At 40.3% G+C, this 25,857-nt stretch overlaps 1 protein-coding gene across 1 annotated transcript; it reads right to left on the bottom strand.

The window, feature by feature from the left end:
• Positions 1–258: 258 nt before the first annotated feature.
• On the bottom strand, positions 259–22,441 carry LOC141824559 (F-box only protein 6-like). The gene is made up of 2 exons (XM_074711867.1): positions 22,276–22,441; positions 259–1,888 (listed from the first exon to the last, which is right to left on the bottom strand). Exons 1-2 carry the CDS (start codon positions 22,377–22,379, stop codon positions 655–657), a joined length of 1,338 nt encoding a protein of 445 aa, XP_074567968.1. The 5' UTR covers positions 22,380–22,441; the 3' UTR covers positions 259–654.
• Positions 22,442–25,857: the final 3,416 nt, after the last annotated feature.

The following is a 25,857-nucleotide window of genomic DNA, read 5'->3' as shown; positions in this document are numbered from 1 at the left end:
AGAATTTAAATAAAAATATTGATAAGATAAAAATGAAAATATTACTAACAATTATATCATTTTACAAAGGTATGAGATGTCTTTTGATTAAAAAATAAATAAAATGAGACGTCCTTTTGACAATTTAAAAAAAAAGACATCCTTTTTATTTTTACCTAAAAAATAAATCAAGATCAAGTGACCCAATTCTTCTTTATTATCATTTCTCAATTGGATTTGAGCACATCGACATTTCAAGTTTAGGCAAAAATTCAAACTAGTTCTCAGTGACTTGATCATACCAACCCCATTTTCTGGACGCTGCCAGTTGGTCAAGTCAACGAAGCCATGGAATAATTTATGAATATCAAACGATGGCCTTGCCCATACGTGAGACAAGCACAAGCACATACTAGAGGGCACAATAGCTTACTGTCTGGGTAGGTCATCATGTTTCACTTTGAATGAACTGTTAAAGCAAATGACGAAGTGAATTTCGAAACATCAAGTTTTTTCTTCTAGGACATAAATTTGTTCTTCAATCCAATAAAGATGAAATTTAAGGCTTGATGCATCTTTGATGGCCAAAGGCAACATTCAAAGGAATGGGCACGGTGCTGGCCATAATGCAAAAGCTTCTAATGTTCACATCAGTTCAAAGCCAAGGAAGAGCCATCAAGCAAGAGCAGTCGGAAATGGGTGAAATGCAGTTCCACAAGCGATCGTCTGTCTTTTCCGACCATGAGGGTGCAAGCATTCTGACACGCGCTGCCATTCTTTTGTAGACAAATTATACATGACCAGACGGTTCATCCGCTTCGACCTCAAAGAAAGCATGAGCAACCCATGGTTGCCCAAGCATGTCATCCGCACGTGCTTACCGTAAAGTTCTAAGCACCATATGTTTGGCATTCTGTCCACCTCCTTCCAGAGGAGAGTCATCTTTTGCATCTCCCATATGTAGATGCAAGTGGCAGCATTCTTAGTTACCAACCCTACAAGCAAAATTTGGCCCTCATACTCTGCTAGTGTATGGTCTGTAATATGTGGCGGCGAAGGGATAAGGTATTGCTTCCAAACACTAGTTGCCACATCATACGCCAAGATGCCATTGGGTTCAGCATGCATGAAGTAGATGGTACTGCCAATAGACACAGTTTGCGACCTAAAATTCAAAGAGAGTGGAAGCTTGATGCTTGGAGGAAAATCGGCACAATGTGTCCAACACTTACGAATGGAGTCATAGATCTCGTGATCTCCATTGCATCCTAGCCACACTATTTTGTATCCATTGGACGCAGTCTTGGCATTTAATATCATCCCAACAGCCACCCTTGACCACACTCGGTAAGATCTTGGTGGAAGTTCTTTGAATGAGTCAGTGAGAGGATTACTAACATAGAAATTTTTGTGCGCTAAATCCAAGAAGCACACGAGACCACCAGCTGAGGCAACTGGAAGAAGTACCGTCTTTGCAGGCAGAAATGAAATGGAGATATGATGCCACTTCCTCTGGATCGGACTGTACATGACTCCTTTGGTTATGTTTTCATGGGTGACGGCATAGAACCAAGGATGTAATTGTGGAACTTCTGCAATTTGTTGGGAGAAGGTGCTAGAGGACAATAAAGAATTCCACTTTCTGCAAACAGTCCTGAACCTGAAGAAGGATTCTGTGGGGAGTCTTGCAATGACAGCTTCAAAAAGATCTTCTGGAAAGTCCTTCCAGATTTGTTGGTTCATCATGTCACTTGAAATTGATGCAATTGATTTTGAAGGGTTATTGTTTCTCAGTCTTTTGCAAGGTGAAGACTCAAGAACTTCGACCATTTTTTGGCCAGACTTAGCCTCCATTAAAAGACCACAGAAGTCATGTTCCAGTGGGTTATTCGGCTCAAAAAAATATAATCTGCAGATGCCAGATTATTAAAAAAGGATATATTAGTCCTTGCTTGAAAAGTAGATAAGGATACCCCACAAAAAATGCATAAGGTGACTTGGACCGAAAAACACAATTAATGATATGCAGCAACAGCTGGAAGAAACTCTTCAACTTATCATATCAAAAATACAGAAAACAATTACAACATATTAAAGACAATTAGAACAGCTCAAACTGGTCTTCATCCTAAAGCTGTGTTTACATTGAAGAAAACAAACATGAAAAATGAGAGGACGGAAGGGAAAGGTAAGGGAAAAGAGGAATCAACACAATTTCTCCTTATTTACTTGGGGATAGATGGTCAGGAGAAATTAACAAAAGTTTATGATCTCTAGTATTCTTTGCTTGGAAAGAAAATTCAAGGGATAATTCATTTTACATTCAATCCTTGAACTTTTATCCTAAAAGATCCATTCAAATTTGTCATAGAGAATAAATCCAAAAATCATCACAAACGTACTAAATTTAAATCAAAATAACCTTCCAAAATAAAGTAATTAATTATTACTTGAAACAAAACTGGAAAATTTTGGCAGAAAAAGTGCAGTAGTTGAGAGTGAATTTTTCCATCACCACCTAATTTTATTCTAAGGATTAAATCATAAAAGTTAGGATAATCTAGTCATCTAATTGAAAAAAAAACAAATATATTCCCTTTGTTTCTTCCCAATTTGGAGTGAAGCAATTTGAAGAATTAAACACCTGCTGTTATTGTCTCCTAGCCAATCAAAGTTTAAATACCAATATACAATTTCTAGTGTTTTTTTCAACAAGCATGAAGAGATCAAGATTTAAAATATTGAGCCGTGCCGAGATTTCAGTCCCGGACCAGAACGATACAGTTTCGGTACCATATCATGCCGTGCCGATATAGTTTCGGTATTTTTAAAATATAAAATATATTAACTAAAAATAAAAAATTTAATCTAAATATTTAAAAATAAAAAATAAAAATAATATATATTTTTAAAAAATAATAGGATAATTTTAAGATGTTTTAATTAAGCCTATTTAAATTATCCTAACTATAGCTTAGGAGTTGATTATTAAAACCTAAGTTTTAAAACCTAAGTTTTAAAAAAAAATCCTCGCAATCGCTAGGTGCACGTGCAGGCCGCACGACCAAGGCCCGGGCGACACCTCCGGAGGCATTGCCGGACCCAGGCGACGCCTCCATCCCAGTCGGAACACTGTGCCGATGCCAGTCCGCTAGCGGAACGAAAATTTTCACCAGTATCGAGCGAAACAGCTCGAGATTTCAAACTTTAGGAGAGATAATTTGATATACTTGTCAATTAACTTAACAAGATCAATAGCTGATCATAATTTAATCCTTGATAGTTAAAAACAATCATAAATATCAACAAAATCTTTTTCCTGTATCTATGTCAATTGTTAAGAACCAACTTAATTACAACCAAACAAAAATGTGTTATTTCTAACTAGTTGCCCTATATATGATCATTCATCCATAAGGATGCTTCTAGTTTGGCTTAGTGTAAATCTCTAATTTGGCATACTGCAAACCTCAATCACTATGTTCATTAAACATTCACTAGCTATGATTTTTAAACTTCTAATTTGGCTTCCCACAGCTGCATGAGTCATATATGTTTTTTAAACATTGATAGATATGTCCAAAGTCCAACCAATCAATGGTAACACTGGGGTCTAAATCAGGATCTGACCAGGAGGTCAGTATCCCTGTCAATGCTGCATAAAATCCATATGCTCTGCTTTCCATCATTGCATTGAAAGGGCAACAATTCCTTTCCTAAAGCCACAAATTGAGTGATAAGTCCTTGTCCAGTATTAGTTATTATTATTGGAGCTGAACTATTGCACATCACATAGGATTATACAATAGACTCTTAGAATCTGAATGAAAGTTGTAAGAATATTCTTTCTGCTATTTGTATTTTATTTCTTGGAGATTATTATTTTTATTTTCCCTTGTACTACAGTCTATGAACTTTTCCCCTACACTAGTTCTATATAATTAGGTACCAATGCACCACTTGTACAACCATCACAGTTACCAAACATCCATACCGAACCAACAACATAATGGATGACTATTAAATAGTCTCAAAACTTGACAACTTGAGGAAATGAATCAAAATCAATCACCAAGTGACTGTCAAATATTGTGCTTAATAAAAAGATAAAAGCTAGAAAAAGTAACTTCATCCTAATTCTTAACATGTAGTAGTGGCTCTAGCATAGCAAATGGTCATAAGAACCAGATAGTGGTGTAAGAAAATTTTACAAGAAAATCCTATTGTGAAAATAAAACAAGGTGCAAGAACTGCAAATATGGGCTAGGCATGACCGAGAGAAATCCAATGCCCCATCAGAAGTTTATTCCTCTACTGGTTAGAAACACCAGTTTGCTTCTACAAAAGTAAAAGTTTTAGCAAATTGATTCATGTGTGCTACAGAAATTGTACGTTGGTGTCATTATAGAAAGGAGGTGGCAGCTATCAGATTGACTTTCAAAAAGCCTTTGATAATGTCAACTGGTCGAGAATTGGTTTTCCTTGCAGATGGATGGGTGGATGATGGGGGTTGTTTCTTCTACTAGGGCAGCTCAGGTGGTTAATAATCCTGTTGGTAATTGGTCCAATGTGGTCATGGCCTTAGCTTGGGGAATCCTCTATCCCCATACCTTTTCATCTTGTTATCTAACACTCTGCACCACATCTTGAGGAGAGAAGACTGGATTTTTCTGCTGTGATTGTTGCTATCTTGGTTTCCAATTTCTACACTATGGAGATGACATCATCTTCTCCTCCAAAGTTGACTTCAGTTCTATTTGTAAACTCCCATTATCCTTTTGGCTTTTCTGTGTTTTGGTGTTGAAAGAATTGTTGCTCTCTTAGTTTCCAAATTCTACAGTTTGCAGATGACACCACCTTCTTTACCAAAATTGACCTGAGTCCTCTTGTAACCTCCCATTACCTTTTTCTCCTTTTCTTTGTTTAGCAGGATGATAGCAAACACGTTAAAATATGTTTTATCTTATTGGGTTGTCATCAGTTGCTAGGGAGGTATTTTCCAGGGTTTACTTGCGCAAGGCTCAACTTTCCTATTAGCTAACTTGATTTGATTTTCAATTGGGCACTTCTCAACCTAACAGATTGGAAATGGTCTACTTTGGCACAGGGCTTTCCTCCCTATCATTAAGCTACTTACACACAAACATGTCTGCTTTGCTTTTATCCTTCTCAAGTTTTCCTAATTCCTGCTTTAGTGATCATGAAGATGGACAAGCTTAGGCAGACCTTTTGGGGCTCCGATCATGCTCTCCAATGAAGATGCTGATTGCACATTGCTCTTCATTGGACATTGCTCTCCAATGAAGAATTTGGTGTCCTCTGATTTTCCTCATAAATTTCTACATATATCATCCATGCCCCGGAATAAGACTCCCCGTGGCACATGAGATATTCCAATAGGTCATACAATGAGCCATCCACGTCTGACATCAGAGGCATATGACCCCTTGCCAGATCATGTAAAGGGCACATTTACCTGTAGGTAGGAGATTGCTTGGTCTCCCAATCACCCTCTTCTCTGCCTCCTAGAAATTCTATGCCCCTAGAGCACCTTACACTTCCCGAGCACCCGACACTTCCCACCCGACTGTATGGATGGTCAACTCTCAAGTGACCAAGGCACTTGCCATCTTCTGACGAGCGGCTTGCCTCTATCAGGACCTATGTAGCACCCTCCCTTTATACTGTTGGTGTGCAGAAGCATGTGTTGATGTGGAATCTCGGGATCACTAGAGGGGAAAGGGGTGAATAGCGTACCAACAATAAAAATCACTTTCTCTCTTGCTAATTACTTAGGAAGGTCGCACACTATGTTAGGATAAATATAAAGACTTACACAAATAAAGATACAGTATTTTATTTGATTCACAACCCCCAAGGTTAGCTACTCCGAGGCCTATGCACAACGTCGTCTATTATTTTTCTCTTCCACAGTAACTTGTCGGAGGTAGAAAAACCTCTTATACAAAGGGTAAGTACAATATGAAAGAACAGAGGCTTAAACAATAAAGAACAACAAGTAGAGTAATTTTCTCGAGTGTGGTTGATTACCTTCGAGCCCCAAGCCTTCTTTTATAACCTCTAGTCGAAACTAATCTTTTGCTAGCGTGGCAAGTTCGGTTGATTGGAAAAACCTATATGGTCAGATCGAAAAACTCTAATGTGGCACATCAATCTCATCCATGAACAAGTCATCGTTTATCGATTATGCTGATCTGGCACATTTCTGATCGACCGGATTCCTTTCCAATCATCTAATCGGGTCTCCAAGTTAGATGACCTTACAAGTGGCTTTCCGATTGCTTGATCCACTATTTCCAATCTCTTGAACCCAACAGTAGCCCGATCCTCCACTACTCACCTATTCAAAACAAATAACGACAAAACACTATGCATCGGTCAACCAATCCTTGTTTTCAATTGATCGAAAGGTATCGAAAACCTTTTCCTATCACCCGAACCTCCTGACTCAAGTAGCCTACGATCGAATCTGCCTAAGTTGAGTTTTTACCCTCATCCCAAGTATAGGTCACTCAACTCAGCTCACCAGCTTACATTGCGCAGACTTTCTCCCGATTTCTCATCTTTCGGATGCACCAAGTCCTTCCGGTTCACTTCTTGTGCGTCCCTCTAGCTCCACCAAAATCCTCTTCCGCCAAGCTCCTCGTATCTCGAATGCTCGTTGATCGATCATCCTTCTCACTCGCTTGCATCTTCTTTCCTACGTTTCACTGTCTCTAATACTTTTTGTCCTTGTAGTCTCTTGGGTGTCCTATACCACCCTTCACTGTAGTCCATCGACCCTAAGTCATTGAATTGTCATGTTGATGTGTGTGTTTCATGCATATGTTTTCGATATTATTTAACATGCATTTGTTTCATTACATGAGCATATTTTGAATACTTTCATCGTTTTTACATTATTTTTATCTTTTTAATTCGGAGAACTGTTCTTTATGTGTTTTTATTGAAAGGATGTAAAATTGGATCTTAACTAGAGTCAGAAGAGCCTTAGAGCATGCATTCCAACATGGTGCACGGTCTGACCATATCCCCTGACATGGTAGTGCATCACTTATGGAGCTAGGCAAGTAATGGAGTAGCAATTGGACTTCCAACATCGCACACCGACAGGTCATGTCCCTTGACATGGTTGTGTTCGGCCAACCACTGATGACTTCTAGAAGCCAACACGGTCAGGTCATGCTTCCCAACACATCTATGGCACAGTGGCAGCGCCCCTAACTTTTTTCGAAAAATCATAACAAATTTGATAATTTTTTAGGCTATAAAAGGACCAAAGAGGCGTCTATTTGAGGCATTTGGGATCAAGGGATCTCCCCTTCCCTATCAAAGGTTTTCCCATGATAGGGAACCTTAGGAGAGAGTCATTTCTAAGGAGTCGCGAGGATTCCGTCCACCGAGGAGCCTGGAGAACTTCCTAAAGCATCACACACCTACGATTGAGCTTTCTTACTCTTTTCTCTTTCATTGAATTGTAGTATGCTTAATTCCAGGTATTCGGTTTGTATCTCCATCTTCATAGAGTAGTTTTCCTTAATTTTAAGATTAGGGAGTAACTCAACAATGACTTGATAATTGTGTATTGTTATTTATCTTTATTTATCGCAAGATGTGTTAATCCTTGATTTAGTTGTTAGCGTACTTAATGTGTTAATAAATCTTAACGAGCATTAGCACACACTTTGGGGTGAGGAGGAGAACCGAAAGACGAACTCCAATCCCAAATTTATAACAACTAGACTTGAGGGGTTGTTCACAAAGTAGTCCAAATCCTCCTGACAATATCATTGGCTATCACAAAGCATAAGGAATCTACCCCGATTCGACGTCACAAATTAAGGGATAGCGCCTAGAGGATCGTGAGGCATCGTGACAAGAGCTTCCATTGAGAAAGCGATCACTTTAGTAAGGTTATCCCAAAAGTAGGCACCACATTTGAGTAGACACACCAGTGTAAATTCAAAAGGGAACATCGATTACCTTAGGGTAGACCAACTTCAAGCTTGATCAACATTAAGGTAAAAGAGATATTACAGCCACATTATGAAGGATAGTCACAATGAAATCGAAGACCTAGAATTGCTCTTTAAGACCGATTTTCTCACAACTTTATTCTTTCTTTCTTAATTCGATTTCTTTCCCAACCAATTGCTCAATTTCAATTCATTAGGATAACCTACTTTACATAAGAACTACTACTCGATTTCAGGATCCCAAAGGATGATATTTTATTATTTGATGACACTCGTGCACTTGCGATTTGTACACATCACCTGTGTGTTTATCTAAATCCTTGCTCACTTAGACACGCATATTAGAAACATAGTAAGGCATAACTTAAACTTATTTAACCAAAGATCAAAATTGCCTTCCACGCCACTTGGGGTTCTAACGATCTCCCCATCAACCATTAGGGGTACTAACATGCAAAGAGCACATGTACCCGATCGAGTACCTTCTATTGGAGATTGCTCGGCCTCCCGAGTACCCTCATCCCTACCTCCTAGAAATTCTATGCCCCCGAGCGCCTGCCTTGCGCTTCCCAAGCACCTAATCGTATAGGCGGTGACCAAGGCCCCTGCTATCTTCCGACGAGCGACCTACCTCTGCTAGGACCTATGCAACACCCTCCCTCTATACGACTTGAAAGATTAACTCATGTTAGGATAGGACCTTTAGTAGAGGTTGTCATCATCCAACATGTTGTCAATGCTATACACAGACATGCCCCTCCCTTCGAATGACGTTTATACTCCGAGATCCCATCACCAATATGGTCACCCAAATAGTCATACAAAAGAGGTAACTCTAGCAAAGGTAAGGGGATCGACTCCTACACTCTCTCTCTGGGTTGATCCACTTGCTTTCTCTCTCAAACTCTACATCGAAGATTGACTTAAGCATCAGTGGGGCTTTGCTAGACTACTTTAATGCCCTTTATCGCATGGTAATCCATGCAAGTTTACTAACATCGTTGTGGAGAGCTTCGTCACTGTCATCCAGCAAGGAGGTGGATTTCAGCCACAACTAGTGCCTGTTAATCCACACAAGTTTATCGACATTATCATGGGGAGCTTCATCACCATTGTCCAGCAAGGAGGCAAATTTCAACTATAACATTTTGGTAAAGTCTATGGGAAACATTGGGCTAAGATGCTGAGGATGGTTAACACCTAGCAGAGCAACTAGGAGGCAAAACCTCCTTTATGCAGGCGACAACACCACGGAGGTGAAGGAGGAGAAGCTATGGAAGGATCTCTCACCCATAGTTAGCTCACACAACTCATCATCGCCATGATGGAGGAGGTCCTACATCATCAGAATCACCCGTGGTCATCAGAAACTAAGGGAGAGGAGCAAAGGTTGTGAGGGAAGCCGTTGTCAAAGGCCACGACTTAAAGTTCCCAAGGGAGGTTGGCGTAGATGGGCCCTGAGGGGGCCCATAAAGACCCCCCACTGGAAAAGAGGAAGGCCTCCCAAAGGCACACCCCCTTCTTTGTAGACATTCTCGTGGAAGAACTCCCAACCCACTTTCGGCCTTCGCAGGTGGGGGTGTATGATGATTCCTCCGATCCTGAGAATCATCTATGCCAATTCGAGAATGTCTTTCTTCTTCATCAATGATGGAGTAAGTGTCGGGCTTTCTTGATGATGCTAGTGGGGCCACCGCAACAATGGTTCAACACCTAAAGCTCGAGACCATCCACTCCTTTAGCAACTTTTGCTTCACTTTCTTACATCATTTTGCCAATTGCAAGAGATACGACCAAACACCTCTTAGCCTGCAACTTCACCCAAGACATTGCTAGAAAACATACAACGCTTCACCAAGGCAACGCTAGAACTCCTCTCAGCCATTCCAGAAATACTACCCCTTCTCCAAGGCCTGAAAGAGGGGATTTCTTTCGATCCTTAGTGAAGAAACCTCCGAGGGAATATAAGGAAACCCTCAAACGGACGGAGAAGTATATCAACATGAAAAAAGCTCAGTGTAAGGAGCAACAGAAGGTGGTCAATCGCCCAAGAGAAAGGCAAAGGCTCCTGGTGGTCATCCCGTTGGGCGACGAGGCATCCAACAATTCCCACCCCCACAACCTTTTATTCTAGTAGTACCCTTCAAAGTGACCAAGGAGAGGATATTGCATATATATGAAGAAAGCAAGGTCTTCCGGCGCCTCTCACCCCTAAAGTAAGGTCCCTAAAAAATAAAGTCGGGTCTCTTTTATGCCTTTTGCTAGGAATGTGGGCATGCCACTCAGGATTGTCAGAGATTGGAAAGGGAGATCGAAAGAGTGATCCATACCAAGCCTCGAATTCAAGACCCTTGGTGAGGAGAATCCTTGTCGAGAACTACGCTGGAGACAACCCCGAAGCTAGGACCCACACTCCACCCAATGAGAGTTGTAAAACCCGGTTCGGTTCAATCACTTCCAGGTTGGCTCGGTAATAATTATCTCACTCAGGGAATGATCAACATGATATCAGAGGATGCAACAAATGGAGATTCTACTCAGGTGCAGAAGACACATTGTCGACTAGAAAGTTTTGCCATCCAAAGAAGTCCCCGCCTCTTGTGAATCCCCCCATAACAAGGTTTGGGTCAAGAGACCTAGAGGGTGTGACTACCCCACAATGACGCCCTAGTGATAAGTGTCATTGTGGCCAACTACGACATGGCTCGAGTCTTTGCGGACCCATAATCACATATAGCTAGGGCAAGTGGCGATGAGGCTCATCGCCACGACCTTGTTCGAATTCACTAGGAATGTCATGCGGCCATAGGGTCAAGTTAGCCTTCCTTTATCATTGGGAAGGAACCTTTGAGGATGGTGATGGTTGTTTTCACAGTCGTACAATCACTGTCAGCCTATAACATGCACTGTTAGCCTATAATGCTATATTGGGGCGACCCACCTTGAGTGCACTGTCAGCCTATAACATGCACTGTTAGCCTATAATGCTATATTGGGGTGCCCCACCTTGAGTGCTCTAGCGGCGGTGACTTCCCTCGACCATTAAAAGATTATGGTGGGCAAAGTTAGGGAGGATCAGCAAGTGCTACATAGAGGTCATTTGGGTTAACCAAAAAGAGATCTCAAGGATCAAGAGAAGCCAAGAGGGTTAGCCCAAGAGGTACACCTTCTGTAAGAGGCCGAGTCATCTCTCACGATTGATGGGGAACTTATTTAGTCCAAACGCCTTTGATTTCTTGGAGTGGACCACTTGAATTGTTGCTTAGGACCCAACTTAAAGAAAGAGGTTGTTGTGTGCCTTACATGCAATAGTGATGTGTTCGCTTGGTCGGCCAAAGACATGGTAGGGATCTTGCCTCATCTCATAGAGTATCTCCTCAAGCTAGGTCGGTGAAGAAGAAGAGGGATTGGAACCAAAAAAGACATGGTGATCTGGCAGATAAGTTGTCAATGGCGGAGCACATCCATGAGGTACAATTCATTACTAGGCTTTCTAACGTGGTGTTGATGCCTAAGGTTACAAGGCAATGGTGGATATGCATGGACTCTGTGATTTCAATAAATCTAGATAGAAAAATTATTATCCGTTGCCTTGGATCAACTAGCTAGTGTACTCGAAGGTCGAGCACAAAGTCACATGCATGGTGAATGCCTACTAAGGATATCATCAAATCCCTTTAACTCAAGAGGACTAAAATAAGGTTAGCTTCATCATCTCCGACGATACTTTTTGTTATATAGTCATGCTCTTTGGAGTCAAGAATGCAATCTTCGACCCACAAATTAGGAGGAATGTGGAGGCGTACATGGACAACATACAAATGAAGTCAGTTCAAACAAGAGGCCTCATAACCGACTTAGAGACCTTCGGAATGACTTGAAAATACAAGTTGAAGCTAAACTCGAGTGTCTTCGAAGTACACTGTAGGAAGTTCTTATGATACAGTCAGAGAGGGGAATCGAGACCAATCCTGACAAAGTTTGAGTGAGAAGCACACCGCCTTGGCTAGTTTTATCTCTCGATCGACAAATTGAAATTTACTATTTGTTAAGAACCTGAGAAGGTCCACTTGTTTCAAATGGGACAAGTGCGAATAAACTTTCACAGAACTCAAGAAATATCTGGCCAAGCTCTTTATCCTATCGAAGCCTAATCCTAGAGAGTCGTTGTGGGTGTACTTAGCAATAACAGAGGTGGCGGTCAACTTAGTCTTGTTACAATGCTAGGCATCACCATAGGCTAGTATATTATGTCAGCCATCTTCTAAAGGGAGTTAAGGTATAGTAATATGGAAAAGTTGGTGATGGCATTGGTCCTCATGGCGTGAAGATTAAGGCCTTACATCCTATCGCAGCCCATTACCACGTTGACAAGTAGCCCTATTAGCCACATTCTCACTCACTTAGGTACCTCCAAGAGGTTGGTAAAATGGGCCACTGAGTTGAGTGAATACAACATTCAATATCAGCCTTGAACAATGATTATGGTGCAAGCCTTAGCTAACTTTTTGGTTGAAATTCTCCCCCAGAAAAGGAGTCCCGGAAGATCTTTGTTGATGGCTCCTTGACCACCGAAAGGAGAGGAGTTGAGGTGGTCGTTGATCTCACCAGAAGGGGACTAGATGAAGCTGACGGTTCAACTACAATTCAGAGCCTTCAATAACGAGGCAAAGTACGAAGTCTTGCTAATTGGCTCCAAGCCACTAAGGCAATGGGAGCTTCTAGAGTAGTGGTATGTTCTGACTCTTAGTTGGTGATTCGCCATTTGAACGATGCCTACGAGGTTAGATGCCAAAAGATGAAGAAGCACACAAAGGAATATGAACAAGCCAAGGAGGATTTCAGTGAGATCATTCTCTGACGAGTCCCCAAGGAGGAGAATCATCGAACAAATGAGTTGGCTCAGATGGCTAGCTCCTTATCCAGCTGGTCAACCCAAGACGTGATAACTTATATCACACTCATCTCTCAGATGGAAGACATAATTGTGCAAGAGGAGTTGGACTAGCGGATTGAAATACTAGCATACTCCGAAGGGGGGAGCTACTAAGCAATCCTGATCGGATCACTATTTGAAGAAGATTCTTACGATAAGAGGTCGTTCTCCTAACCCCTCCTTAGGAGCTTAGGGACAGTAGAAACAAATTACGTCTTCAAGATGATCCATGAGGGTTGTTGCAGTAATCATCTAGGTGGCAAGGCCCTTTCAACAAAAACCTTGTCAGTTGGTTTCTTCTAGCCCACCATGGAAGCAGACATCATCCACCTCATCAAAGCCTGTGGGAGTTGCTAAAGACATTATCAGTTGCAAGGGCAGTCTATTACACTAACAAAAAAGGTGATGGTAGCCTACCCTTTTAATCAGCGAGGGGTTGATATTTTGGGGTCTTGCCCTTGGGCCCTCTACAGAAGAAATTTCTCATTGTAACAATCGATTACTTTTCTATATGGGTGAAGGCGGAGCCGTTAGCCTGCATCATCCAGGAGGTAGTCATGAAGTTTCTTTGGAAAAACATTTTTACTTCGGCGGCATACCCCTAGGGCAATGGCCAAGTCGAGGTTACCAATCAGGACTTTGTACTAGGCTCAAGACCATGCTAGACATTGTCAGAAGCAATTGGGTGTTGGAATTGCCAAGCATGTTTTGGGCCTATAGCATGACACCTTGGATAGCCATGGGAAAGACCCCTTTCAGTATGGTATATAGGACGGAGGTTGAACTCCGACGAAATAGGAGTGGGAATGACCCGTGTACAAGCTATGACAAGGAACTCACGTGTGCCACCAAATAGAAAACCTAGACCTACTAGAAGTCAGAAGAGAGAGTGTGTGCACCGGTATCAAAGCTTACAAAAGGGGTCTATCGAATGTACATCAGAAAAGTAGTTCACGCTCGTTTTAAGTTGGAGACTTGGCCTCAGCAAGCAAAGTTACCAAGTTAGGCCCCAAATGGGAGGGACCTTTCAAAGTGACTTGGAAATTGAGTTCGGGGGCTTATTATCTTGAGGACACACAAGGAAAAGCCATCCAACGGCCCTTAAACGGCTTCCATTTACACCCTTATTGTAGTTAGTGTGTAAATTTGCTAGAAATGAAGTAATCTCTGTGAATTTAGCTCATTTTCCATAATTTCATGTGTTTCTGTTTGCCCTCAGTCATCAATTGGTGAGGGATCGAGTGCTCGAGTGTTTACACTCCCTCAACCTCAACGAGATTAAACACCTCTCCTCGATCAATGCCTGATCAAGTCCAATAGTGTTGACACTCCTCTCGACCTCAACGGGATTGAGCGTCTCTTCCTGGTCGGCGAGGGATTGAACTTGATCATTTTATATTCTCTCCTCGACTTCGTGGGTCTTCCGAGTCAAGGATCAAACAGTCTTCTTATATTGTTACCCCTACTTTGTGGGTCTTCCAAGTCGAGGAATTGAGCCTCATCTTCTTATTTTCTCTCCCCAACTTCACAAGTCTTCTAAGTCGAGGGATCAAGCCTAGTCTTCTTATATTCTCTCCCCGACTTCGTTAGTCTTCCAAGTCAAGAGATTGATCAGGTCTTATATCTACTCCTAGGTCTTAAATCTACTCCTGACCTCGTCGATCTCCCCTATCAAGGACCGCATAGGATTCTTTATCTCCCATCAAACCATAGCAATGACCCACTTAGAGAGAGAGGAGCAGAGAAAAAGGGTACAGGGAAGGCTTTATAGCCACCCACCTTCCCTAGCATTTATGGCTAGGGTGGTGTTACAACCGAGTGACCTTACAACCTGTAAAGGTGTTGCCCTCAAGACCCGTTGCATTATTATTAGCTGACAAATCCAATCCAAGGATGATTTGCATTCGAAAGCTAATGCCTGAACATGCAGTAAAGGCTTATATACGGGGAGGTTTACTAATGCAATGACATTAATGTGCAAAATCAATAAGTATTCAGTGCGCCCCTTGGGAGTTGCACTCGTTCAAGGGGGGCATATTTGAAGAAGGCCTATGAAAAGAGAGGGGCGCCGAAGGCAGAATAATCGTGTTATCCTAAAGAGATGGGTCTCACCCACCTTCGCTTATTGTCCCAATGCTAAAATAGTGAAGTAGCATATGCCAAAGAATAAATCAGATGGGGGGCATGGTTGCTCGTATCCCAGCCAACACGTCAGGATAGATCACCCTAGTGAACTGTCAGATGAGAAAGATACATGCCTATAGGGGATATAGCCTAAGGGCTCAAGGGTGTTATAGACCTGTGTAGTATGGATGACTTTGAAGTACCATCTCGAGTTACAAGAAAAAAAGAAAAGAAAAAAAAGGGAAGAGAAAAGAAGAGACAAAAAAGGAAACGAAAGATACACAGTCTGTAAGGGAAAAGGAAGTTCATTGTTAATAAAAGCAAAGTGCATGGCAAAATACATTCAACCGAGGGTAGTTATGTCGCGCCACCTCGATATCAAGGAAGTCGTATAACTACCCTTCGGGGGTAACCCCCCCCCCCCCCCCTAGATTTCTTATAGAGCGTCCATGGCCTGTAGGTATAGTTCATTCAGGCCATTACCTCAGCGGCTCTGGCGGTTGCCAAGTCAAATCGACCCTACCCTGGTCAGTTGCTACTTTTGCTATCCTGAGCTCTAAGGCAATGGTATCTGCTTGTGCCTTGATTATCTCTCGCTTCGTTTCTAGGGCGAATTGGGCCTTAGCCAATTGGGATGTCAAACGCAACTTCTCCACCTCTAAATCCTCCAATTAGCCCTCTAGCTTAGACAAGCGAGCCTCGAACCTCTTTTACCTAGAGAGTCTCCTTGTGGATGTCTCACAGATTTTAGAGGCAATAGACCAACTCACAGTAACCTGCCAAGGTCAATCAAAGAAAATGGTAAGATGGGGAAAAAGATAATGGGACAGTGAAGATACTTACCGAGCTAAAGCCCCTCACAATGTGTTCTAATAGGGAAACCCAATCTAGTGCCTGCAGCCTTCTCCTCAAGGGTCACGAGCATGAATTTAGGACTCCAACAACCCATTAGCAGGGGCGGAGAGGCAATGTTGGTAGTAGTCGGCCCAGAGACGGGAGCCTCCCTCAAGGGGATAGAGCAGGGAGGAGCTAGAGCCTATGCACTCAAGACAGACATGGCACCCTTAGGACTCAACGTCGAGAAGACAACAACAACGAGGGTATAGGTGGAGTGAGCAGGTGAAGGAACACAAGGAGCTCTCATAGTATACAACTTCTTGCAAAGTCGAGGCCCGATTGACGTGGATGGAGCAACAAAAGGTGTCGCCGCAAAAGGGGCTAATTCAGTCGATGGAGAAGCAAACTGCAAGGGCTCCACATGGAGGGAGGAGGTCTCCCGAGTGGGAAGGGGAGTCACCTGAGGAGAATTAGCTAGGGAGTCTTCCCTCACCTCCTTAGAACCCCGCTTCCTCTATTAGAGTCGCTTCACCAACAAAGTCTACATCATCAACTCCTCTGCCAAAAAGTGTGTTAGTATAAGGGTTAGACGTAAAGATAAATTAAAAAGAACTACATAGGGAAAGGTGCAAAGGAGTCTCCTCAAGGCTAAGGCCAAAATGGTATAGCAAACCCTTATCCATAAAGTGGTTGACATTAAAGGTCCGCCCTTAAAATGCTCAGCACAGTTGGTCGAGTCCTTAATTTTGCCTACTAGTGGAACAAGGGAGAGCTCATCTACCAAAGAGACAAAGAAGGTGAAGGGAGGAGGGCGAATGAAAACATAAGCATTCTTCCAACCCTTGTGGGAACTTGAGCTACCCAAATTAACAGTCCTTATCGAGCCATGAAGTTAAAAAGAGGTGAAAAATGGAGGGAGAAAGGGACAGTTTGAAGTACTAAAATATTATGATAGTGTAGACAAGGATGCAAAACATTATGATGGTACCGGCAAGGATGCAAAAGGAGTTGGGTGTGAATTGGTTTAGGGGAATAGAAAGAAATACACTCAAACCTCCAACCTCCAGAAAGAAACAATGAAGAGGGAAACAAAGACCTAGAAACTAACTAATGAAGAAGACTAAAGTCCCCTTCCAGCAGTAGGTGAGGAAGGTCAATCAGATTAGGGATGATGACCTCGGCATCAAGGGAAGATAAGTGCCATTTCGAAAGGATAGATGGCCAAATAAGTTGACTATAAAAACTTGATGATGGAACTAAGAACCTTCGACTAGAATATTAGATTCCCCTAGAGGAAAGGGCTTAGGACTAGGCACCCAATGGTTGGATACGCCAAGAAGGAAGAGGAGTTTATTCCTACATGCCATACGCAAAGAGAAAGAGAGAATATACTTACAAGGACCATAAAGGGGGAGGTCGTTTGAGGAAGCAGGAGTTTCGAAGGGGCAAAGGTTGCAGAAGAAACGAGGTAGTTGAATGAAGCGAGCAGGGCCTTATAACCTTCCTATCATTAATGTCGGTAATAAAGGCCGTGGTTGGGAGGGCTAGTTCAAATCCCGGATCTAGCGAGGCCGACACTTTGAAACCCTAGGGGCAATTCGAATGAGCAAGAAGGAACCACATAGATCCTTCTTCAGAGGCACTAGTTCCCCATGGGGTCTACTAGAACCTAAAATGGACTAGGAGGAAAAGAAAACCTACCACCTCCATATTGATGACCCCTATTAGAAGGGGGCGTGGCAACTTGGGGTGTTGTAATGATATGGCAAAAAGCTCCAGTCCCTTTGAGGTTTGAGCTCACTCTCTAGCCTTAACTTGGACTTTGTACGATATCGCACCAAGGCCCCTGTCATCTTTCGATGGGCGGTCTACCTCTGCCAAGACCTATGCGGCACCTTCCCTGTATATTGTCTGATCAACACATGTCAAGATAGGCAGAGACCATCATTGTCCAACATAGCCCAAGCAGATAGGCTATAGTGAGAGAAGGATACTGTAGGATATGACCTTCCCCTGTTGGTACCATACCCAAACATGTCCCTTCGACTGATGTCCATATTCCGAGATTCCATCGTCGATATGGTAGCCTAGATAGTCTTACAAAAGAGGTAACTCCGATAAAGGTAAGGAGATCAACTCCCGTACTCTCTCTCTCTCTCTCTCTCTAAGTTGATCCACTCTACTTTCTTTCTCAAGCTCCACCATCGAAGACTGCTTAAGCATCAAACGGGCTTTGTCGATCTACTCCAGCGCCCTCTAACATGTGTTAATCCATAAGGTATATTGACATCGTCATTGAGAACTTCATCACTATTGTTCACAAGGAGGCAGATTTTAGCTGCAGCTTATGCATGTTAATCCACACAAGTTATCGACGTAGTTGTGGAGAGCTTTGTCATTATTGTCCAACAAGGAGGCGGATTTCTACCATAACAATCATTATTCATAAAAGCTAGAAAAAATTCAATCATATTATTTCTTTTAAATTTAATCATCATCGGAGATGTAGATGAGTAATGATAAAGTTGCTTCCATATGACCTTGAGGTTATGGGTTCGAGTCGAAAACAATCTCTTGTAAAATGCAAAATAAGACTACGTACAATAGACCTAATGTGGTCTACCCTTCCATAGGACCCCGCATTAACGGGAGCTTTATGCACCGGACTACCCTTTATCATCCGAGATGTAGATTTCGAAAGAGATGTCAAGCAAATTAACCTCATGCATATGGTGAGCATAAATTCATGAAAACTAAAATAAGCCATTCTAATAATTCTAACTAGTTAATATTTTTTAGAAACTTCTAGATTGGAATACCATGTATATAAGTCACGATCATGTTTCGATTAGAATTAAATTAGTTCTTCCTATACATAATAATTATTGCAAGCCTTACTAGATATCTTTATTTTTAATGGAAGAAAAGACTCTAATATATACTTTTGATTAGTTAAACGACATTGAAAATTATTTTCTTCAACATAACATAACCTCCATTAACCAAGTATAATTTACTAAATTCGCACTTAGCGAACTTGCAAGGAAATATTAGCAAGTTATCCAAACTATTTGAGACCAAGATAAACACGAGTACATCATATATTGGCATAAAACACAAAGAAAATTAGTAAAAAATATCCCACCAAATTCTAAGAGGCGACTACCCTAATAAGTATGTAAACATAAATAATTTTTCTTAAATCAACTAAATTTGAAGATAACATCCCCATATTGACCTTGAAAAAGTTGTGCTCAAAAGAAACCCACCCTAGGAAAGTCTTTTATTGATATTTTGAAGGAACCCTCTAACGGCAATTTAGAAAAGTCCTCAAGTAACACCTTTAGATGAGCCCTTTATCTCATTTAGAATTCACTTAGAATTTCATATTACGAACTAATAAAGCAAAATGTCAATTTAAAAATTTCCAAATCACTTGGCATATTTCATCCATAGTAACTTATAAGCCTGATGCTCATCATCCAGTTGAGTTAATTTTTTTTTGTATTTTCTTTTATCTACCAAATGAGAGCTAAACTTAGCATATGAGAGTTATATCTCTGTTGATACTATGAATGAAATTTTTTTGAGTTATAATTATTATAAAGTACTTAGTAATACGATAAATTTTCATGTTATATTTAGAATTTAAGCTTTTCATCATATCTACTTTAGATGCATCTATATTCTTCATATTTACTTTATTTGGTCATATTGTCAGGAAGATTAATTATAAATCTTGCTTATTTTACTTGTTAACTTATTTACATACAAGTTCAATTTCTAAATTGAGTGATATGCTAATTTGTTGAGAGAAGTTCAAGCATCTATCTTCGTTTATTGACTTTTTTCTTATGTGGATTCATCCTCACCATTACTACCTTCATGCCCTGTGATTTCAATGAAAACCTAGACAAATTCTCGCCCTACAACAACCTCATATATTTTCTTATTTATTAGAAAGGGCAAACCAAAAATGAATAACACAGTCAAAATGCAATAAGAGGAGTGAAGTGCAGCAATTTCTTGCTCATTAGAAGGGACATACAAAGGAAAAAAATAATGAAGACACATTGTTAAAGATGTTAGTGAAGCAATTGTCTTCGATGCTTAGAACGATGACCCAAGAAAATTAGTTGACAACTAATCTGGAGTCAACTTCTTCTCAATGGGGGAGAATGATGCAAACTGAGAATTATTTAATTAGAATTTAGAGTTTGTAATTCATTTTGATAATTTTCCTAATTTAGGTGTCGAAGTTTAGTAACTTTTAATCTAGTAAGAATAATTTTAATTTTATTAGAGTTTAATGGATATTTATAGCATGGTAGTAGTTCTTTTGATTAGGATTAACTAAGATTTTATTAGGATTATTGTATTTCCCAATCAGTCATATCTCTTTCCTAATTTAGTGGATAATGATTTCATAAAAATGTTGTTATGTATATGTAATATGGAAGCTTTAATAAAAAAAAAATCTTTAACAATCACCATGTGAGGTTAGTTTCACTTTCTGAGATAATTATCTCCTTTTCATAAATTTTGTCTAAGTTCTTGTATTCAATAATTCAATTTTGGTGTTGTATCACTATAATAATGACCTAGAGTTCATCCAAACTATAGATTTTGCTAGCCCCCACTCAAACTAAAGAAAGCCCATCTTTGTATGAAGAAGATTGGATGCAAGACACTCTTTTGTCATCACTTGATTCAATAAACTCACAATGTACTTCGTTTCAATGAAGACCTCATACAAGGCACTCTCTTGTCATAAGTTAATTCAAAAGAATTCTCAATACATGCACCTTCGCTTGATGAAGACTCATTGAAAGGTAATTGTTGGCCACACTCAATCAAATTTAAGTCTCAAGTGATTCGCAACAAGTATTATGTGTGCCACCAACAAGAAAATTCATAGAATACATTATTGATCAACTTTGAAAACAAGGTTGTTTTGAAAGGGAATAGAATGATACAATCCTTTAAAAAAAGGCTAGTTTGCCCATTCAATTTAGAGTTATTTTCTTTATGTTTCCTTGAATAAGATGTTCCCTTTATTTTTTTGTTTAGAATAAGCTATTCCCTTTATTTTCTATAGAATAACTTAGTTAACTATAGGCATGGCACCCTTTTGGATGCCTATTAATAATCACCCTATTATGAGTCTCTTTTATATCAAGAAAATTAATTGGAACAACAGAACCTTTAATATTTGGAGGTCGATCCTCTTGAAATGATCATGCCATTATAGATGAAGGCTTATAGTCTATTTGTCAATGTAATTAAATTCTCAACTAAAAACTGTGATGTGTTGTGTGATTAGGAAGTTAAGAAATTATGGTGTCGATGAGTTGGGATGGCTCAAAATAAAGAATTGGCAATATGGATCAGTGAGTTGTTCCACTCCAACAATTATCTTCTTACACAAATGTGGCAAATTAGGTTAGTTTTGTTGATCCACCCCAACATATCTTCTTAGAGACATATAGTAACATGAGTTAGTGGTGTTGACTTAACATATTTTTACAATGTGTTTGGATACTGGTTATTTGTGCCTTGAGGACTTGAAAGGATGAACACTCTTTTGTTTTCTTGGTGGTTTGGAGTGTGGATGACCTCTAGAGTGTTTTCGCTTTCTCTTGGATGTAGGCCTTGATTTTTCATTAAACAAAAATATTTCAGTCTCATTTTTCTTATTATTTCGTTATTTCCTCATTTAGTCATAAAAGATTGATTTTGTCGATTTCCACATGTCATCTTACAAGGTTCATAGTGCACACAAGGAATTTTTTAGAAGCATAAAAGCTCTAATATCTGTATTGTTACAGCTAATATATCTAAGCTCTGTAAACCAGTTTATCTGACAAGAAAAATCTCAGGGAAAGTCATACTGATAAGGATTGATTGAGATAGTCCCTTGGTTGTAGCAGGATTACCCGGAAGTACAAAACAAATATAAGTCAAGAAAGAAGAGAAATCTTGAATTGATAGACAGATGAAAGATCCAGATTCAAGTCTCATTGAGACAACTTCACGTGGAAGATACCGCTCTTTATTGAAACGAAAGGACTACCAACTTAAGCCAATTTTGGGGGAAATTTTGGGGAAAATAAATAAATAACACAAAAAATCTCAAAAAAAAAAAAATAGAGCCACTGCCTACGCAGAAAATTTTGAATTTTTCCCGTCCACGCCACGAGGATGTTCAAACATCTATCACGGTATTTCTGTCCAAAATCACGAAATTTCTTCCACATACCTACTTAATCCTTTCCAAGAGAGCGTGCAATTCAACTACACCGCTGCTTCCAACTTACAGACCATTGGGATGATAAGAACCTAAGTTAAACCAAACAAGAGGGGAAAACACAGGAAAAGAAAAAGGAGAGTGTAGGCATTTGCCTGGGATTGATTCGGTGAGGTCGGTCGAGAGTGGACGATGCATAAAGTTCGCAGAGCTCCTGGATCTGACCGACGACCTGCCTCAGCACCGCCGCCTCATCCATCCGCCGCTTCCTCGGCCACCGTCGCCGTAGCCGTCGCCGTGGTCTCTTCTCGCGGCCCTCCCGTCGTCCCCTGTTCTGTTCTTCTTCTTTCTCATATTGCCTCAAAGTTCTATACTCCTCTTTTTACCTACGTCACACGGGCCACCAACTAGCCCCTCAATGTCCCTATATTTACCACATTTGCCATTCCCATATCCATCTCCTTCGCGGTAATGGCCCCATGGGACCATGCCGTAGCTCTCCAGTGCTATGCGGAAAAGCATATGCGTATATTAATGCCACACGAACAAAAATTACATTTTGCTCCCGTATTTTAGTTGTCCTGTTATTTTCTCCTCATATTTAAAAATATTATATTTTTACCCTCATAAATTATAAAATAAGCCTAGAACATTCCCCTCGCTTTTAACGTATCTTCTCTTCCATGACCTCTCTGTTTTTCTATCACACATATTGTTCATATAACTTCTTTGGTGTGTGAGCATGTGTGGTAGAGGAGATGAATACTAATATAAAATAAAATATGTAGTAGAATATAAAAAGAGAAATGATACACAAGTGTATAAAATTGTAACATAACACTCACAATTACATGCAGTGGATAATCCCACTGCCATGACTTTCACTACTGTTTCATGTTGTGTATCTTCATATAAAAAGTATGCAAGTGTGGTTCGATAATTGACTTTCGCTACATGTGATCTTTTGGTGGAATTTTCTTGAAATCTTTTATGTTGTGTCCTTCGTAGCCACACTGAAGATGAAAAAATCTCTTACAAAATATCACAATTTGTACGAAGGATTACAATAGAATTAGGATTTATAATAAGGCTTGGAGAAATAGCAAGATATTAGCATGTAAGAATAGGTGTGTTGTAGTTAATTTGTAGCCTTTGAAATTCATTAAATAGTCTCTTCCTCAATTGAATACTTGACACACTAATTGTGCTAGCACCCATCAATCGATTGATATGCATCATCAATTGATTGGATTGACTTATGCTAGTGGATCAAGATCGTTTCCTTTAGTAACAATTTCACTCAAGCTTTACTAGTCAACTGGTCATAAGCACGAGTCACTTGAGACTAGTCAAAAAGCCTTCATTTTGTTCACCTAAGTTCACCTAAGAGTGTTACCTTCGTCCCATACATAGAGGTTATTCAACTCATGACTTCCACGAAGCCTTACCATGCCATGAGATCATTTCCCATCAAGTTATTCATCCCTTGGATGCACTAAGCTCTCTATTTGCTCCACATATTATTCTTCACATTCACTTACATAGTCCGCCTTTGTGTCTTACCTATTGTATTGGACAAAACAGCTAAAGGGGTTGAATAGACATATATATACTTTTCATCAAGACAGTCATTCGTGCTTATCTCTATTTAAAATTAGTTGCACAAAGGAAATAAAACTAAACAAACAAACACAAGACACAAGCACTTCAACAAAAGGTGGAATCCGTCACCCCAGTGCCTCTACACAGTCGGCCCCATGACCATCTGTGAGGAGGTAAATCGAGAAGCTGCAGTTGGCCACAACAAGGGAGGACATTGCCTTGGCTTTACAGAGATTCGACCCTTGCCCACTTCAGCAAGTCTATCCTGTAGTAATCAACTCAACCATGCCTCAGGGGCCACAAGACACAAGCACAAACAATACCAACCTTTTTATGTGATTTAGAATATTTGATACCTACTTCACAGCCTATGCCCTGTTAGTAGATAATCCTAGAATCATCACTATTTCTCCTTTTTGAATACCTTCTAAAAGTGAAAAAACCTCTTACAAGTTCCTATCTTTATAACAGTATATACAAATACAAATAAACAAGCAAACAATAATGCATAATATAAAGATTACTAAAAAGAGTTTTGCTTTGCTTGATTATAATCATCGTAGATTGCTTTTGAAGACTCTAAAATGCAACAACACTCATTCTAGAACCTCTACAAATAGATCTAACAAATTCTTCATAAAATCCACTTTTATAGGATTATTGTTCGTGACTTGAAGCTATCAATTAGTCAACTACTCCATGACTTCAAGCCAACTACTCCACTATAGATATCCAAAATCCAACCATTGTTGAAGCTTTATTCATATTAGTAGATTTCTATTGTGACGTTGCTAGAGGGGTGAATAACGATTATTGATTTCTTTATTTTGATCGATCATATGTTCATCTATAAAAAGTTAATGTGCAGCGGAAAATAAACGAAACAAACATAGAATAACACAAGCATGACAAACCAATTTTTATATGGTTTAGAACCCCTGGTTCCTACTCCACCACCTACTGATAATGCATATGTCATACTATGGTTAAATTTTAAATATTGGACCCCCTATTCTAGTGCAGTATAGGACAACTTAAATCGTTTCTCAAGGAATGCAGCAGTGAATAATAATCTCAAGATTCAATTTTAATGGGGATTAGTGGTGTGTTCCTTTGCATGAAAACCTTCCCAATCGGGGGTGGGATGATGGTGGCTTGTAGATGAGAGATGGCTGCTGGAGATGGAGATGGAGATGACCAGAGATCACTTTGGTGGATGAACTCCCGATTGAGAGAGGGCTACGGAAAGTGGATGGAGGTGAAGAACATGAGGAAGAAGATGATTCCAAGTGAACCCAGCCATACACACCACGATTGTGCCAGGGGACACAACCAGGACATGTAGGCTATTAGTGGCTCCTATTAGAGCTGTCAAACGGGCCAACCCATAGCGGGGCGGGCTAACCCATGGCGGGCCCATCATTTGGCGGATTTTTAAGTTTAAATTGTATTTTAAATAGATGAAACCCACTAATTCATTAAGTTTTATACTTTAATTTTAAAACTTAAAATAAATAAATAAACTTTCTCAACCCGCGGGCCAACCCAAGCCCGCCGCGGGCCAACCCACGCGGGTCGCGGGCCTAGGCGGGCCAACCCACCTCAACCCATCTTAAAATGGGTTGATAAAAGTTCAACCCAACCCGCCTAAATTACATGGCGGGGCGGGCCAACCCGGCGGGCCTAACCCAACTTGACGGCTATAGCTCCTATCAAGCTTTAGTAAGGGGCACGGCTGTAACATCTCAAATTTCCTTATTTCGAGTCCTTAAAGTGCTTAAAAATATTTGAGAAATGCCATAGAAATATTCTAAAGATTTTTAGAAATTTTTAGAGTATTTTTATGTAATTTTTGGAGGTCGTTTGGTATTTTTACAAAAAGAAATCAAAATCGCCACAAAAAGAGATCGAGCCGAGGCTCGAACCGCAGACCCCTAACCAAGGGGCGCCTTAACTCATTTCAGCTAGCCAAGAATCCAACAAATTTTTCATGAACAAATAGGGAACGAAATATTGATTAAGCGATTTTAGGAACCGAAATTATTTTTTTACGGGTATAAAAGAGGTTAAGTTAGAGAATCGATTGTATTTTTCCCCAAACCCTAACGCCTCTCCTCGCCGCGCGCCTGCGTTTT

This window comes from Curcuma longa, chromosome 3 (genome assembly GCF_044706935.1).
Source record: "Curcuma longa cultivar G26 ecotype Majalengka, Jawa Barat chromosome 3, ITB_CL_G26_1.1, whole genome shotgun sequence".
NCBI lineage: Eukaryota > Viridiplantae > Streptophyta > Magnoliopsida > Zingiberales > Zingiberaceae > Curcuma > Curcuma longa.
Note: the sequence above shows the minus strand (reverse complement) of the source record. Positions and strands in the feature narration are given on the sequence as shown.